This window comes from Hypomesus transpacificus, chromosome 8 (genome assembly GCF_021917145.1).
Source record: "Hypomesus transpacificus isolate Combined female chromosome 8, fHypTra1, whole genome shotgun sequence".
Classification (NCBI taxonomy): Eukaryota; Metazoa; Chordata; class Actinopteri; order Osmeriformes; family Osmeridae; genus Hypomesus; species Hypomesus transpacificus.
Window position 1 is genome coordinate 2,324,975 of NC_061067.1, and position 15,000 is coordinate 2,339,974.

Genomic DNA, 15,000 nt, shown 5'->3' on the forward strand with positions numbered 1-15,000 from the left:
GCCTCTGACGGTGCCTCCAGTAACTCTGGAACAAACACAGCTACACTCAGACTGTGTGTGTGTGTGTGGGTGGAGGGGGAGATCTTTACAAAACACGTACACACCTTTGAGCCTGATGTCGACGTGCTGACGGAGCCAAGGGTAGATGCCATAGGAGGAGGAGTCTTCGGGGATGGGGTTGTCCTTGAGCCAGCCCCCACAGGAGAAACCATAGAAGTCCTCACAGGGGGACACGGACCGGTCCATCTTACTGAGGATGGAACCCGCTGGGGAGGGGGGGTAGGCAGGTAGACAGACAAAGAGGCAAGTAAACAGACAGACAGAAAGACAGGTAGGTAGGTAGGTAGGTAGGTAGCTAGGTAGGTAGATAGGTGGGTGGGTGGGTGGGTAGACAGTGTTAGAGAGAGACAGACAGACAAACAGACAGGTAGGTAGGTGGGTAGACAGTGTGAGAGACAGACAGACATATATGGAAGGGACTGAGCATGGATCAGCATTCCTAGATTATTTACATATATCGTGGGACAGTGGAATAGCGTGTGATTCTCGGCCCAGTGCATGTGTCCGTGTGTGTGTGTGTGTGTGTGTCACCTGCTTCGATGCATTGTGGGGTCAGACACAGCTCCTTGTCTGCAACGCTTCTCTGGGAAACTAAGGAAGAGGAGGAGGCACTATCAAGGTTCACTGACAGATAAAGCAACACATGAAACTCATCATGTGATCTCCAAGGTTTCTGTGTTATTGTGTTATGGTGTTAAAGTGTCAGACTAAGGGTATTAGGCTGTTAGGGTGTCACAGTGATGGGGTGAATGTTAGGGGGAGGGTTGGGTTGTTAGATTAAGGGTAAAGGTTAGGGTGAAGGTAGGTCACATTAAATATGGTACCTTTGCATCCTAATTTGAGCTGGGAAGATTCAGAGAATGTGCTGACACACAGGTAGCCTCTAGTTTTAGTGGCTTAGTTCAACAGAGCAGAAACCAAATCTCCAGGGATCCACTCAGCCAGAATGATTCTACTTTTTGTCACATCATCCTCGGTCTCCAAAGAACCAGTTCTACCATCTTAAATTCAGAATAAAGGGTTGATTCTGCTTGCAGAGGTCTTGGAGGTCACTGTGAATGAGGAGTGGAAGCTTCGACAGGTGTGTGTCTGAGTGTGTCTGTGTGTCCGCATGTGTGTGTGTGTGTGTTTATTCCCACTCCTACAAACACCACTGACCCTGTCCTGCTGTGACGTCTGACTGAGAACAACCCCTCATAGTCCCTGACCCAAGCTTAATGTCTCTCTCTCTCTCTCACTCATATACACACACACACACCAACATGCACACACACATACACACTATCAGCTGTCTGAAGTTCCAGTGTCATTGAGAATGCTGACCTATCACACATACCGAACAGGCTACCAATATAAGCTCTCTCTTTCACTCTCTCTCTTACACACACACACTGTCGATCACTTACAGTCTCGTAAAAACACAAACACACACAGCTTGGTAAAAATACAAAGGCAATCAGAGAAACCACTTGAAATTCTTCAGTTGGTTCCTCATGGTTAGAGAGAGTACTGGAAGCATGTGTGTGCTTGTGTGTGTGTGTGTGTGTGTGTGTGTGTGTGTGTGTGTGTGTGTGTGTGTGTGTGTGTATATGTATGTGTGCGCATGTGTCTGTCTGTCAGCAAATATACAGAAAAACTTAATTACACTTCAATAATACCACAAAAATGTTAGCTTCCCTCGAAAACAATACAGTCCCAGGCCGTTCCTCATGGAATAGTGGAACAGACATGCCACCCCCAGTCCCAACGCACACATACAGGCCTGTAAACACACACACATCCACACTACACAGATTCAGAATGCACACTCTCCTCGAACTGACTCCAAATCAAGTCAAAACTAAATGTATTTGCATAGCTCTTTTTACAAGCAATGGGCTTCACATACACTCATGGAACTGCACCTAAACCAACCTAAACCCTCAAGGAAGACAAGGAAACACTCCCCAACCTAATGTAGATTTGGGGACCCTGTTTATGAGTATGAACTAATGTCTGTAACACTATCTGAGACCAAAATAGAACACACACACACACACATGGTAGGATAGAAAATCAGTGTAAAACCCAGTGTGATCATGCCTGTGGCCCAGATGCTCTTTTCATACGGGTTATGACCTGACACCCTAAATACCGTGTCCATCGATCACAACTTTATACAGACATGAGAGTCCAAAGGTTAATCTGTAAATGTTTGGAAGTGCATGTGTGTGTGTGTGTGTGTACTCACCCAGGATGACAGCGAGGAGCAGAGCGGCGCAGAGACACACACACACAGCCAGAGCTGGTTTCAGAAGACGGCCGTTTGCCCCCTCAGGCTTGACCCCCCCACCTCCAAGACGCTCGAGCTCCATGACGATCGACACACACACACACACACTTTACTGATGGCACTAATGTGATATATCACACACACAGACAGATCTAATGTAAGTGGAACACCTGTGCACACGACCTCTGCCTACACCCCTCCTTCTAATCCTGCCTGAGTCTCCTCAGCTCCTCACTGAAGCACTCTCAGAAGAACTGCTTGTCTTTCCTTTTCCCTCTCCCTCTCCCTCTCTCTCTCTCTTACTCTCTCTCTTACTCTCTCTCTTACTCTCTCTGTACTTGAGCCAGCAGTTAACTCTGTCTCTTGATCATTACTCTTTCTCTTCAGCCAACTGTGGCCCCGCCAACTTTTCTAACGATCCCCCTTTTCAAGCTGCTCCTCCCTCTCTCCTACTCTCAACCTGTCCCTGCTCCCTCCCTCCCTCCCTCATCCCTCCCTCTGTCCCCTTTCAGCAAGGACAGACTTCTATACTTATTAGCAAACAGTCCTGTCTGTGCGAGTGTCATCTATTAAATTGTAAACGGTGATTTCAACCAGACACTGTTGTGTATCTGTGTGTGTGTGTGTGTGTGTGTGTGTGCTTGTTTGCGTGTGCGTTTTCTGTCTGGACACAGCTCTGTGTAGTGTCAGACCAAAACACATCGTTAACAGACCTTATTATGGGGATATCTTGCTGTGTGAGCCTGAGTGTGTGTGCGAGCGTGTGCGAGCGTGTGTGTGCGTGTGTCTAATCTCATGTCCAGAACCCCAGTGTGTCCTGTTCTTGGCCTTTATCAGATCTGACAGAGCAGAACCGAATTAGTGGAACACAGGCACAGACACACACGTGGACCTCAACAATAGAAATCACAACCACAACAGAAAACAGGAAGTAAATCACAAAGAGAGTGTAGAGGGGGGGGGGGGGCAGAGGAGTGTGATTCAGAGACAGACAGACAGACAGACAGAGAGAGAGAGAGAGAGAGAGAAGAAGAAGCAAAGAAGAAAGAGAGCAACAAAGCCAGCAAGCACCAAAGCAAGAGAGATAAGGGGAGGTAAAGACTGTCGCACCAACACTCTGTGATAGGTTGTGATCTCCCAGCTGTGGCCAGGGGCCATTCTGCACGTGCTCATTACGGTTTGGGTGGCGGCCATGTCTTCCTTATATAGACTGTGCTTCCTGTGAAGCCTGAAGTCCTCATATAACATTCAGATTCTATTGTTCAGAAAATAGATGCCCTGCACCCTACTCCTGCAGTCTTCGAAAGTGATGGTTTGAAGACAATGTCTTGTTGTGCATTGTACCTGTTTTATTTAGCCGATAGTTTATTTGAGTACTTTGTTTGTTTTGTGAGACGTCTGTTGGTTTGGTGAGAGGTGAACACTTCGCTGCACACACAGTAAATCATTTAGAAACATAACAGAACAAAAGATCCGCCTCCTGTTTTCTTGTGACGGCCGCACCATATGCCGCACAGCAGCCTGGACATTGATGACCCTTACACTTCTGTAACCTTTCCCAAATGGTACTTCCTGTTAATTATGTTTGATCCCCACCGGATGAGGGGATGGGAATGGTACTAGGTCCCTAAGAACAGTTATGTTACAGTATTTGTTGAGTTCGAGAAATGCTTGCTATAACTTAAGCTTTTGACATTTTTCTTCCCCCACGTGTCTGTATTGGTTTGACCCTTTTGTAAATTCTCCATGTCTCAGAGGGGGGTTCATTCAGTTTGGTTGTGCGCTCAGGCATGTGCCTGTTTTGAAAAACAATAAAGGGATAAAACAGGGAATAAAAGGATTCTACCTCCGATTCCTCGTGCTGCTCTGTTGGGTCCATCACAATTCTTTTCAAATGAATCTGAAACCCTGTAAAAAATAAAAAGGTGTTTCGTGTCGGCCATGCCCAGTTCCCATTCCTTTGAGATATACAATAAGAAAGACGGCCCTGATTCAGGAGGTGTACTGATGAAGTACCCACTCACTCCGAGAATACATCATCTGTGGACGAGGGCCGTCTCACACCTCCTCCTCCTCCATCCCTCCATCCCTCCTCTCCTCCTCCGCGTGTTTACAGGACGTTTTCGGCAGGCTATCATTACCAGGAGATAAGCACGGAAATACACACTCAGCCTTCCTATGCACTGCCAACCGCACAAAGACAAACACACTTCGTCTGTACATGCTACATCCCGCGCACATCATTACAGTGTGTGGCAAGATCTTCACACGCACGAATAGTTCAGTTCCCTCGTTAAAGACCCGGGCGTCAATGCTTACCCTCCCACTACAAATACCATAGCATTCGCTCGCTCTTCTAGGCCTCTCTCGGAGTGGTTGGTATCACACACAAGGTCAGCCTGATCGGAACGACGGCATTCCCAGAACACATTGAGGAACAGTAGTTGTTGTCAGAAAGCATATTAGAAAGTGTCAAATAAAAAATATTCAAATGTGAAACCCCCATGTACACACACACACAAGAGCATACACACACACTATAAATACACGCACACGCGCACAATAATGATGAGAAACACAGGAGCTGCTGACGAGTGTCTTTGCTAATCTGTGGTCACATGACAGCCCTCCGTGATGGAACTGAGGTAGACCCAGCTCCGACGTGTCTGCTGAAAACACCCTCCTAAATTATAGTGTACATCTCTCTCTCTCACACACACAAGCACGAGGGAGGAAGCACAATTGTACTCCCTGAAAACTCTAAAAATAGCAGCTCTTCACAGGGGTTGTCACAATCCCACGATGCGCGTGTTGGTGTGTGCGAGCCTGTTGTGTGGACCTCAGACTGGGTCACAGTACCAGGTGACGTCAGATCACCAGCCTCACACTGCTCCTCAGGACCAGACGGGGCCGCAGGCCGGCCGCTAGCCATCAGGTGGCGCCACCATCTCTCAATACATCGTCAATACTGTTTGGGTGTAATCCTCTGTGTTATAGGATGAGAGGATGCTAGGACTGTAAAGAAAGAATCTCTTCATCCATGTCCTGGACACATACCTAGTAACTGTGACTGTTCTTATCAGCTTATTAACAAACACAGGGAGGAGACTACACACCGGAACCAATTTATTCAACATGATGGACAGAGAGTAGTGAACAGCAGCAGAGAATTACAAGGAAGAAAGACGAGACGCATACCCCTTACACGACAGAGACTTCAACAGGTTTGACAAGATGCTAAAGAGGAATATGTGAGTCCTACGGGGTGCTAGTCAATGTGGGTGTTGTGCATGTGTGTGTGCACGGGCAAAAGACGTGTGTGTGTCTGGAAGAACCATGCTCTTCCCTCAGTCTTCAGTTCCAGTAAGATTTTGCAGAGCTGCAAAATACATTTCCCACAATCTTCCGGACCACCACACACATCAGGGGGTTATTGGAGTCTCCTCCCGAATGAGGAGACAGCTTCGTCCAGAGGTTGGCGTTCCACACAGGAAAAACCCACAATGCTCTTTGGCATGGACAAGGAGCAAGGTACCCTGGGAGACGTAGTCTCTCATCTCAAAACAGCCGTGACATCTGTTGCCATGGCTTTTGTTGCCGTGGCTACCGGGCGGTGACCATCCACAGTCCCAGCGCCACATTGGCTGCCAGCAGGGCGCTGCCTCCCAGCAGCAGGAAGAAGCCAATCAGCTCCCTCCGCTGGCGGTCCGTTACTACGGTGACCAGGGTAGCCTCCAGGAGAGCGGACAGCATCCATTGGCCGTCCAGAGCAAAGCAGGGGACGGAGTTGACCACAGCTAACGCACCGGACAGAGAGATCACATACCTGGGGCTGGGTCAAGGACCACACACACATACACATGGTAACACACACACACAGTTAGACAGATAAATCACATACCTGGGGCTGGGTCAAGGAGAGTTCACACACACACAGTAAGACACAAACACACACTCACACACCTTGCCCAGACAGATTCACACACGCAGATGAACACACACACACAGGTCAACACACACACACACACACACAGACAGAAGGATACTTGCAGAAGGTTTCCAGAACCACGGGCAGGTCCAGGTGCATGAAGGTGAACCGAGGAACAAAGTTGGTCAGACTCACTGAGGAGGAGAGAAAACACAGGTCCAACAAACCAGCATACACGTACACACGCAAACCAAACACACACTTACTCCAGACACACACACACACTGAACACACCCCACACACCCAACCCACACACGCTCCAGAAAGGTCGCTTACCTGCGTACTGGAGGTGCGGAGGGTAGCCCACGAACAGCATGTGTGTGTTGGGAGGGTGCGTGACGCGGATGAAGCGGGTCTGGTTCTCCAGAGCGGGGGTGACACACACGCTGGCCTCCGAGGAGTGAGCGAGGCAGTCGGCGTCGCTGTGGCACGCCCGGGTGCCTGTCACCATCTTCCGCACCGGCAGACACGAGTACTGGGCGGGGCCACAACAGCATGACTGAGCCGGCAACTAGGCACTCAGGGGAGTGTGACTGTGTACTTGAGCGTAGGGGTTTGACGCGGGCGTCGGCGTATATTTGGGTGCATGTCTGCGCGTCTGTCTGTGTGTGTCGCGTGTCTGTCTCGGTGGGCGTCTGTGTGTGTCTGTAGACATGATGTGTATGTGTCTATGTATGTACTGTGCGTCTCTCTGTGTGTCTCTGTACGCGCGTGTGCGTGTGTGTGTATCGGGTTTCTCTCTCAAGTGCATGCGTGTGTGTGTGTGTGTTTACGGTGCGTGCGTGCTTGTGTCTCACCTCTCTGACCTCCTTGTCTCGCTGGTTGCTGAAGGAGAAGCAGAGGTCTGTCAGGCTGTTGTTGCTGCAGCACTCCATGGAGCCGTCCAGGCGCTTGAAGGCTGGGGACAGACGGGAGCCACACGCCTGCCTGAGTGGGGGCGCGTCTGTGTGCGGACCTGGGAGGGTTTCTGGGTGTGTGTGTGAGCATGTGAACCGTGTGTGTGTGTTTATCTATGAGCGTGAGTGAGTGAGTGAGTACCTCGCCCGTGGGCCCAGCTGGGCTGCAGGCCGGCCCTGGGGACACAGTAGCCGGTCTGGGGGGTGTGTGAGAGGTGTGTCAGGCAGGAGGCCCAGTCCTCCACCCCTCTGACAGGACAGTCCTCCAGCCCCGTCACCAGGTCACCCACGCACAGGCCTCTGGGGCCGTCTGCTGAGGAGCCCTGACACACACACACGAGCAGCAGGCAGGAAACACACACACACACACAGACGTGAGAACATACACAATACCTCGAACAATAAAGAATGCACAGCCACAGGTCAGAGCGTACAGGACGAGGTCTATAACAGAGACACACAAAAGCATTAAACAAGAATGAACACACACACACACACTTAATATGAAGACACACTAACCTGCACCACCTCTGTGACCAGGGCACCCATTCCGGTGGTGTAGACAGGAAACAGTAACAGAGGCAACAGGAAGAGGAAAAACAACGCCACCAAGCAGAGAACAAAGTTATGCCATACTCCTACGAGAGAGAGAGAGAGAGAGAGAGAGAGAGAGAGAGAGAGAGAGAGAGAGAGAGAGAGAGAGAGAGAGAGAGAGAGAGAGAAAAGAAATGGAAAGAGAGAGAGAAAAAAATTGGACATCTCTACTGGACATAACAAAGCACTGCAGATGCAGCACACCACTCAGATGCACGACTGGTCCACACGGTATTGACCTGAAGTCAGCCCGGCGCTGCATGCCCAGCCTGGGGCTCCAGCACAGGCCCCCTCACCTGCACAGAAGATGCGGAGCTGCTGGGCGGGAGAGATGAGGTTGAGGTGGGTGGTGAAGAGATCCACGAAGGCTCCAGGGTACACCACAAACACAAACATCCCAAACCCGTTCACCCTCACCTGCTCCCTGCAGACACACACACACATACGCTGTAGACACACCGCAAACTGCAACTCTGATATGTTCACCTTTCAAAGTGTGTGTGCATGTGCACGGTAAGGGTGTGTGTGTGCGCGTGTGTGCGAGTAAGTGCATGGCTGTGGGCGTGCGTAGGTATTTGTGAGTCAGGGGTGTGAGTGTGGTATGCGTGTGTGTGCAAGGGTGTGTGTGGAGAGTACATGCGTGTGTGTCGAGGGTGTCAGTGTGGTGTGTGTGTGTCTCACCTCAGAGCAGCCACGGCATGGCCAAGCTCATGTATGATTCCACTGAGCAGCAGAGCAGAGAAGAAATAAGCAAGCTGGCTGACAGGCAGGTTCACTCCTGGTACCTACAGTTACCACACACAGTGACTACCACAAGGAGAGAACATACCACCACCACCACCACCCCCCCCCCCCCCCCCCCCCCCCCCCACCACCACCCCCCCCCCCCCCACCCCCCCACGCCGCCGCACACACACACCCAACATCGCGTTTTTACTCACCACCACCTGTAGCGTTTGCTGATTGGCTCCCTGAGGGTTGTCCGAGGTCATCTGAGCGAGTGTCTGCTGCAGAGTTCTGCCTAGCAACACCACCGAGCCCACCATGGCCACCACCCCGAACACCAGACCACTGCTGAACCTGTACACAACATTACACAACGACAATAAAGTCCACACAACAGAACTGCTGTTTAACAATCAGACACCTTTGATCCAATGACTGGGACAACACAGCACCATACTGGCCCACAAGTAAACTGACATACTCAGTACACAAAGGGATAAGGAGAGAGAGACAGAGGTAGGGAGGGTGGAGAGAGAGAGAGAGACAGAGGTAGGGAGAGAGGGAGGGTAGAGAGAGAGGGGGGTAAATGTACATTACGGTGGGGCTACGTAGAAGTTCGAGGTTTAGTTAAGAGTTCTGTTGGGGTTAGGTTCTTACCACAGGTACAGGACATGGGGATTGATGCGTGCACAGCGTGCAAACAGGCGGTTGAAGAGCGAGGTTTGCCATCGCAGGTGGAAAGGAGACAACGCCAGCCCTCTACTCGTCAGCCATGCTTCATAACCATGACGATGCGACACTGAGGACTGTGTGGGAGAATTGAGACCGCACGAAATCTTCATATCGACTTTACTTACCACAGCCCTACAACCCTAACCCTGTGTATGTCTAATTCTTGTCTTCGTTCATCATATGATGCTAGCTTGCTAGGAAGCTACATTATAGCTAGCTCTAGCACACTAGCTTTCGACGTGAGTCCTACAATATTCTCCTAGCTTCAATTATTTAGTAGCGAATCCTAACATCAAGCACACTTTAATATTATGCGATATTCTACCTGAGCCGGCGTTAACAAAAATTGTATTTCTGTTTTCCTTATGAACTGGCACTTAAAAATGAGCCCTCGTGTGTGAAGTGGTTTACCTTCAGCAGTGTGTCAGTAAGGTAGACAGCACACCAGCCCCCCAAAACACACACCACCAACGGGACGGGTATCATCGCTTTTGGGGTTGTTCACAGGATAAAAATGTCCCCCATTACTGCCCGGAAAGAAAGTTCACTTTATGAAGATACAGGTCAAACCGACAGCTATCATTGTTCTTTAACAAACGTCTTGTAGGCTACTGGAGGGACGTTGTTGACAAAGTGAGCAGCGTCAGCACTGCGCGACAGTCTGCAATTTCCGGGATGGGCTAGACCAAAGTAGTCAAATAGGCAAAGTGATCGAGCATGTAACTGTCGTCCAGAAACGCGAAATATCACATTTTTGTTGTCGTTTTTTTTTTAACACTGTTGTCCCTTCCAAACACCACATCTACATAGAGAGAAATTACATCTGCCTTTACGGCTGACTATAAGGAAGCTCATAAAAATAAGTTCAGGTCTAGTGTAGGCCTATGTAAAACACCTGCCTGTAATCGGATCGGATCGTTTCAATATTTACTGTTTCCTGGTAGTGCCAATACTCAGCAATGTTGATATCTGAAACGTCACTGTTTAAGAGCCAATAGGTTTGGTATCACATAACGCTATATATATTAACCCTACATCGTAAACATCGCTACATCGTAGTTACAACTGGCCCTTTGAAGGCAACCACAATGCTGATGCAAGGCTGCCAAGTCCCAACTGTCACGCATTGGCCGCGAGACACAACCATTTCAACCATGCTCTCACGCAACACATTGTATGTCTCACGCTGAGAAGGCAACACCAACCAAGTAGTTCTTCAACGTTATAAACAGTAATGGACGAGATACATGGACGAGTGAAGGAACATAGACGCACGAACACCCGTGAAAGCTCGTCTCGGTGGGGTCGGGGGTGTTTTGTACGCAGCAACATTTTGGTTGGCCCCACCAAATCTCACTCCAAGGTTTTTTGAAAAGTTGGCAGCCCAACCCTAGCATTTACCTGAGTCAAGGAGAGGGGATATCTGGTAGGCTTCTTAGAGTCACCACCACAAGGAGAGGAGTTGCCAAACACACATCACACACACACACTTTCTACAGAGATGGCATTGTCCTCCAGTCTTCAAAACACAGTTCCTGATTCACGTGGTTTGACAGTGAGTCAGCAGGCAAAAGCTGCTACAGGCGACAGACACACAGACAGTGACACAAAGACTATCTGATCGCTGATAGACTGCAATTATCCGAGATCAGAGACACTCACCTGCATGCACACAGCACCCAAACACATCACCCACACGCAAGCTCGCACACACCAGAACACCAAAACACGCAGGCACCAAGTAGCCTCCGAGTAAAGTCATCGTCTCAATAAAGAAATGCAACATGATATATGCCGTTCAATACAAGGCTTTCAGCCATGAAAAGGACACTTGTCATCGATGTGTCGTATGGGGTTGAGAGGAGGAGAGAGAGCCTGTCAGGTCGGCGTGTGGGGGCGGATGCTGCTCGGGTGTGATCTGTATTTGCATACCTTGCTGTGCGTATCAAGTAGACGAGAGAGGCAGCCCAGTTGGTGACCTGCACACAGACCTGAAGCAGGTGTCAGTATCTCTGAGGGACACCGCTGGGGGCGAGAGAGCCAACGGATCCAGCCCGAACGGAAGGAGAGGTGAGGAGGAGAGAGAGAGAGCCCACCTTCGGTTGGAACCTGGTTCTGTTTCAAAAGGTGAGTGAAATCCTCCCTCCCGCCCCCACCTCCTCGCTCAGACACACGCCGTCCCTTTTTCTTTCGAAAAGTCATGCCGAACTTGGACACGCACACACACACTTGAAAAAGGACTTCCAACCGTGCCGTATCTGAATGTGTGCGAATCTACACGTGCAGGCAGTCATAAGTGTCACGACGACAGTGTCTCTTAATGAGAAGCTGTTTAGAAAGGGATACCAAACCTCCAATGACGTCCAGTCCTCCAGAGGGCACTACTTTTAACCACACAGCAGCTGTGCTTCGTCACAGCGCTCTGGCCAGAAGTAGTGCATCGCGCCACGGCCAGCAGGTCTATGTGGGACGGAGTCCACACAGGACGTATCAACTCTCATTCCTCCATACCCTGATCCCAGATCGAGTTCCGTCGTGGGTGGAGCTTCTCGTCTCCAGGCCAATCGGGAAGAGCCTAATCAGGTCAGGTAGCCGAGGACGACCAGAGAGAGACCAGGCAAGGCAGAGCGGCCACACACAACCAGGAGGTAAGATACCTACCACACACACGCCTACACACACCTTTAACCCCTTGAGATCGCAGGTCCCCAGGTTGTGTGTTACTGCGTGTGTGTGTGTAGGGGGGGGGGGGGGACATTTGCCTGTATGTCTGCCTGTGTGTGTCAGAGTAGAAATAGGGCAGTGCCATTTTAGTCACAGTTTTAAGAGAGACATCTAGATGAGAGTCGGGGTGGCCAACGTCTGTACGTAGTTCTAGAGAGGAGAACACCCTCAAAGCTCTGTGTGTTTATACTGTGTCACAGACTCTTCACTGGCTGAACCAGTGAGGATCCTGTCTTAACATGCTCTGTTTATGTCGGAGACATAGTCTTTAACTGACTGTTATTCTCTGAGAGACTGTACATCATGTGTGTATACTGTAAGCGGATAACTAAGAAGTTGACTGAATAAGAGGTTCGAATGAGAGTTGAGAGGTGTGTGACTCCTGCCTGTCTGTGTGGGTAGGGGGGGTGGGGGGGGAGTGTGTGTATGTGGGGCGGCGTGATGGGATGGGGGAGGGGTGTTGTAGTGTATGTGTGTGTGTGTATGTGTGTGTGTGTGTGTGAGAGAGAGATAGAGAGAGAAGGTTGATGTGTGTGTGTATGAGAGAGAGAGATGAGAGAGAGAGGCTGGTGTGGACAGAAAGCAGGTCCCCTCTGTATCTTTCTGCTATTTATAGTGAGAACAAATCCCAGATGAGAGGAATCTATCTACCACTTAGAGACAGCGGGAGGGAGAGAGGAGGAGAGAGAGAGACAGGGGGAGGGAGAGAATGGGGGAGGGAGAGAGGAGGAGAGAGAGACAGGGGAAGGGAGAGAGAGAGAATGGGGGAGGTAGAGAGAGGATGGGGGAGGGAAAGAGGAGGAGAGAGAAAGCGGGAGAGAGAGGCAGTGGAGAAGAGAGAGAGGAAGAGAAAATAGAAGTGAGGAGAGGGAGGAAAGAGGTGACTGGGAGACACAGAGAGAGAGAGAGAGAGAGAGAGAGAGAGAGAGAGAGAGAGAGAGAGAGAGAGAGAGAAAGGAAGAGAGAGGTAGGTAGACACAGAAGAAGAGGGAGAGAAAGAGAGAGAGAGCTAGAGGTGAGCGGTAAACTAGTGTAACAAAAGTCAACCATCAAAGGATACTATTACATCAACAGGTAAGAAATATGCGTTGTGGAGGAACCGTGTGTCTGTGTGTGTGTGTGTGTTTGTTGTCTGTGGGTGTGTTTTAGTGATTCAAGTGACATGTTATTTAACAGACCCCAACTTAAGAGACTTAAGGAACTATTACATTTACATGACATTACTTAGATACTGGACAAAGAATCCAAATAAGGTTAAGAACACACACCAAAGAACACACTGTATATCAGTTAATGATGACACAAAAAAACATCAAAACACACACACATATACACACACATACACACAAAAAACACAGGGCCTCACTGTTAGATATCTATGTCCTCTTGTAACGTGGATATGATGTCTTCATTTGAATAGTTGAGGTGGTGTGAAGTGTGCTGTTTGATAGGTTTTGTGAGAGAGGGAAATAAAGAGAGAAATGGAGGGAGGGATGGAAATAGGGAGGGAGGGAAATAGGGAGAGAAATGGGGAGGGGGAAAATAGATGGAAAAAGAGAGGGTGGGAGAAAGAGAAAAAGAGAAATAGGGAATGAAAAGAGAAAGATCAAGAGAGAGAGAGAGAGGGAGGGAGGGAGAAAGAGAGACAGATAGAGAGAGTGAGGGAGGGAGGGAGAAAGAGAGAGAGAGAGAGAGAGAGAGGGAGGGAGGGAGGGAGAAAGAGAGACAGATAGAGTGAGGGAGGGAGAAAGAGAGAGAGAGAGAGAGAGAGAGAGAGAGAGAGAGAGAAAGAGAGAGCGAGATAGAGAGAGTGAGGGAGGGAGAAAGAGAGAGAGAGGGTGAGGGAGAGGGAGAGAGAAAGCGAGATAAGGATCAGAGGAGGTGTTAGGGACAGCTGTCCTGCCCTGGCCACTCAGGGATCTCTCTTTTGGCAAACAAATACCGGTACTGCATATCTCCCCAGTGGTTTGTGGTTTGTGGTGTGTGTGTGTGTCTGTGTGTGTGGATGTGTTGTGTGTGTGTGTTTATAAATATTGGGGTGTCTGAGTTTCCGCTCATGGCTCTAGAACAGCAAAGCCCTGACTGTATATTGACAAACAAACAACCTCCTGGATACGGTAACTAAGCCTGACCAGGGAGCTAGGTTGCACCCAGAGAGACTAACACATCCACACTCCACTATTCTAGTCTGAATCTCAACCTGCCAATACACCAGCTAGACATCTAAAAAGACTCACTTCCAACTGCTTTCAGAGCTTCTACTTTTTCTCTAGGGAGGGAGGGAGGAGAGACTAGCCCAGACATCAGCTCGCCGGGCTGGTCAGCCATTATGACTTTATTTGCTTTCATGTACGTCAGCTGCTTTCCATACTGCACTTGCGGAAACCAGAGGCCAAACCCTGGCTCCAGGAATCAAGGCAACCACGCACACTGTCCGAAATTATCATAAAACATTTAATTTGTCCCCCCCCCGATGTTGACTCCATGGCTAAGGCCTTGGTATAAGAGTACAGGACACCTTTTTACTGCTTTCTCTCTCCCTTTCTCCAACTCCAACTTCTGTCTCCATATCTGTCTCTCTTTCACTCTCTCTCTCCCATTCTCTTGGTCTTCCATCTCTCTTCCTCTCCACCTGGCACTGTAATAAATGATTCAGGTTATAGTTCCTGTACCTGATGCTCTCTATAGAAGTCGCTAAGCAACTGAAATACTATCCAAAGCCTTGAAAACCACAGAGCAACATGCCCCCAACACACGCACACACACAGCATCTGCTACATGAGGGGTGTCAAACCAGTGGCGGTTCTAGACACATTTTACTGGGGGTGCCAAGAGGGGCCCAGTGTTTAATCAGAGGGGCACTTTAAAAAACGGAAACAAATTATATTTAAACATTAAATACTTAAATTTTGTTTTACATTAAAATCATTAAAACGTCTCTGGCTCTCCCTCTTCCAGCTCCTCAGCTCTCTCAATACCTTGATATGTTTTTCTAACTTTTTTATTTA

At 49.3% G+C, this 15,000-nt stretch overlaps 3 protein-coding genes across 5 annotated transcripts in view; 1 reads left to right on the top strand and 2 right to left on the bottom strand.

Annotated features, from left to right (window-relative positions):
- Positions 1–2,737, bottom strand: part of phex (phosphate regulating endopeptidase homolog, X-linked) — a 3,023-nt gene extending 286 nt beyond the window's left edge. The window contains exons 1-4 of the mRNA XM_047024163.1: positions 2,291–2,737; positions 592–651; positions 105–266; positions 3–25 (exon numbers count right to left, since the gene is read on the bottom strand). Of these exons, the coding sequence (XP_046880119.1) occupies positions 3–25; positions 105–266; positions 592–651; positions 2,291–2,414 (369 nt within the window). The 5' untranslated portion in view covers positions 2,415–2,737. The remainder of the gene's footprint in view (positions 1–2; positions 26–104; positions 267–591; positions 652–2,290) is intronic.
- A 2,708-nt stretch (positions 2,738–5,445) lies between these two features.
- mbtps2 (membrane-bound transcription factor peptidase, site 2) lies at positions 5,446–13,453 on the bottom strand. Of its 3 annotated transcripts, XM_047023841.1 has the most exons (11): positions 9,680–9,940; positions 9,194–9,342; positions 8,752–8,890; positions 8,492–8,595; positions 8,107–8,234; positions 7,736–7,854; positions 7,359–7,539; positions 7,118–7,218; positions 6,597–6,795; positions 6,379–6,454; positions 5,446–6,158 (listed from the first exon to the last, which is right to left on the bottom strand). In XM_047023841.1, exons 1-11 carry the CDS (start codon positions 9,752–9,754, stop codon positions 5,936–5,938), a joined length of 1,494 nt encoding a protein of 497 aa, XP_046879797.1. In that variant the 5' UTR covers positions 9,755–9,940; the 3' UTR covers positions 5,446–5,935. The 3 variants fall into 3 exon arrangements, with proteins under 3 accessions (XP_046879797.1, XP_046879798.1, XP_046879799.1); XM_047023842.1 differs by lacking the exons at positions 9,194–9,342; positions 9,680–9,940 and adding an exon at positions 13,359–13,453; XM_047023843.1 differs by lacking the exons at positions 9,194–9,342; positions 9,680–9,940 and adding an exon at positions 11,201–11,282.
- smpx (small muscle protein X-linked) overlaps positions 12,935–15,000 on the top strand; it is a 6,281-nt gene continuing 4,215 nt past the window's right edge. Inside the window, exon 1 of the mRNA XM_047023845.1 lies at positions 12,935–13,066. The gene's annotated coding sequence lies outside the window, so the exon portion shown is untranslated. The remainder of the gene's footprint in view (positions 13,067–15,000) is intronic.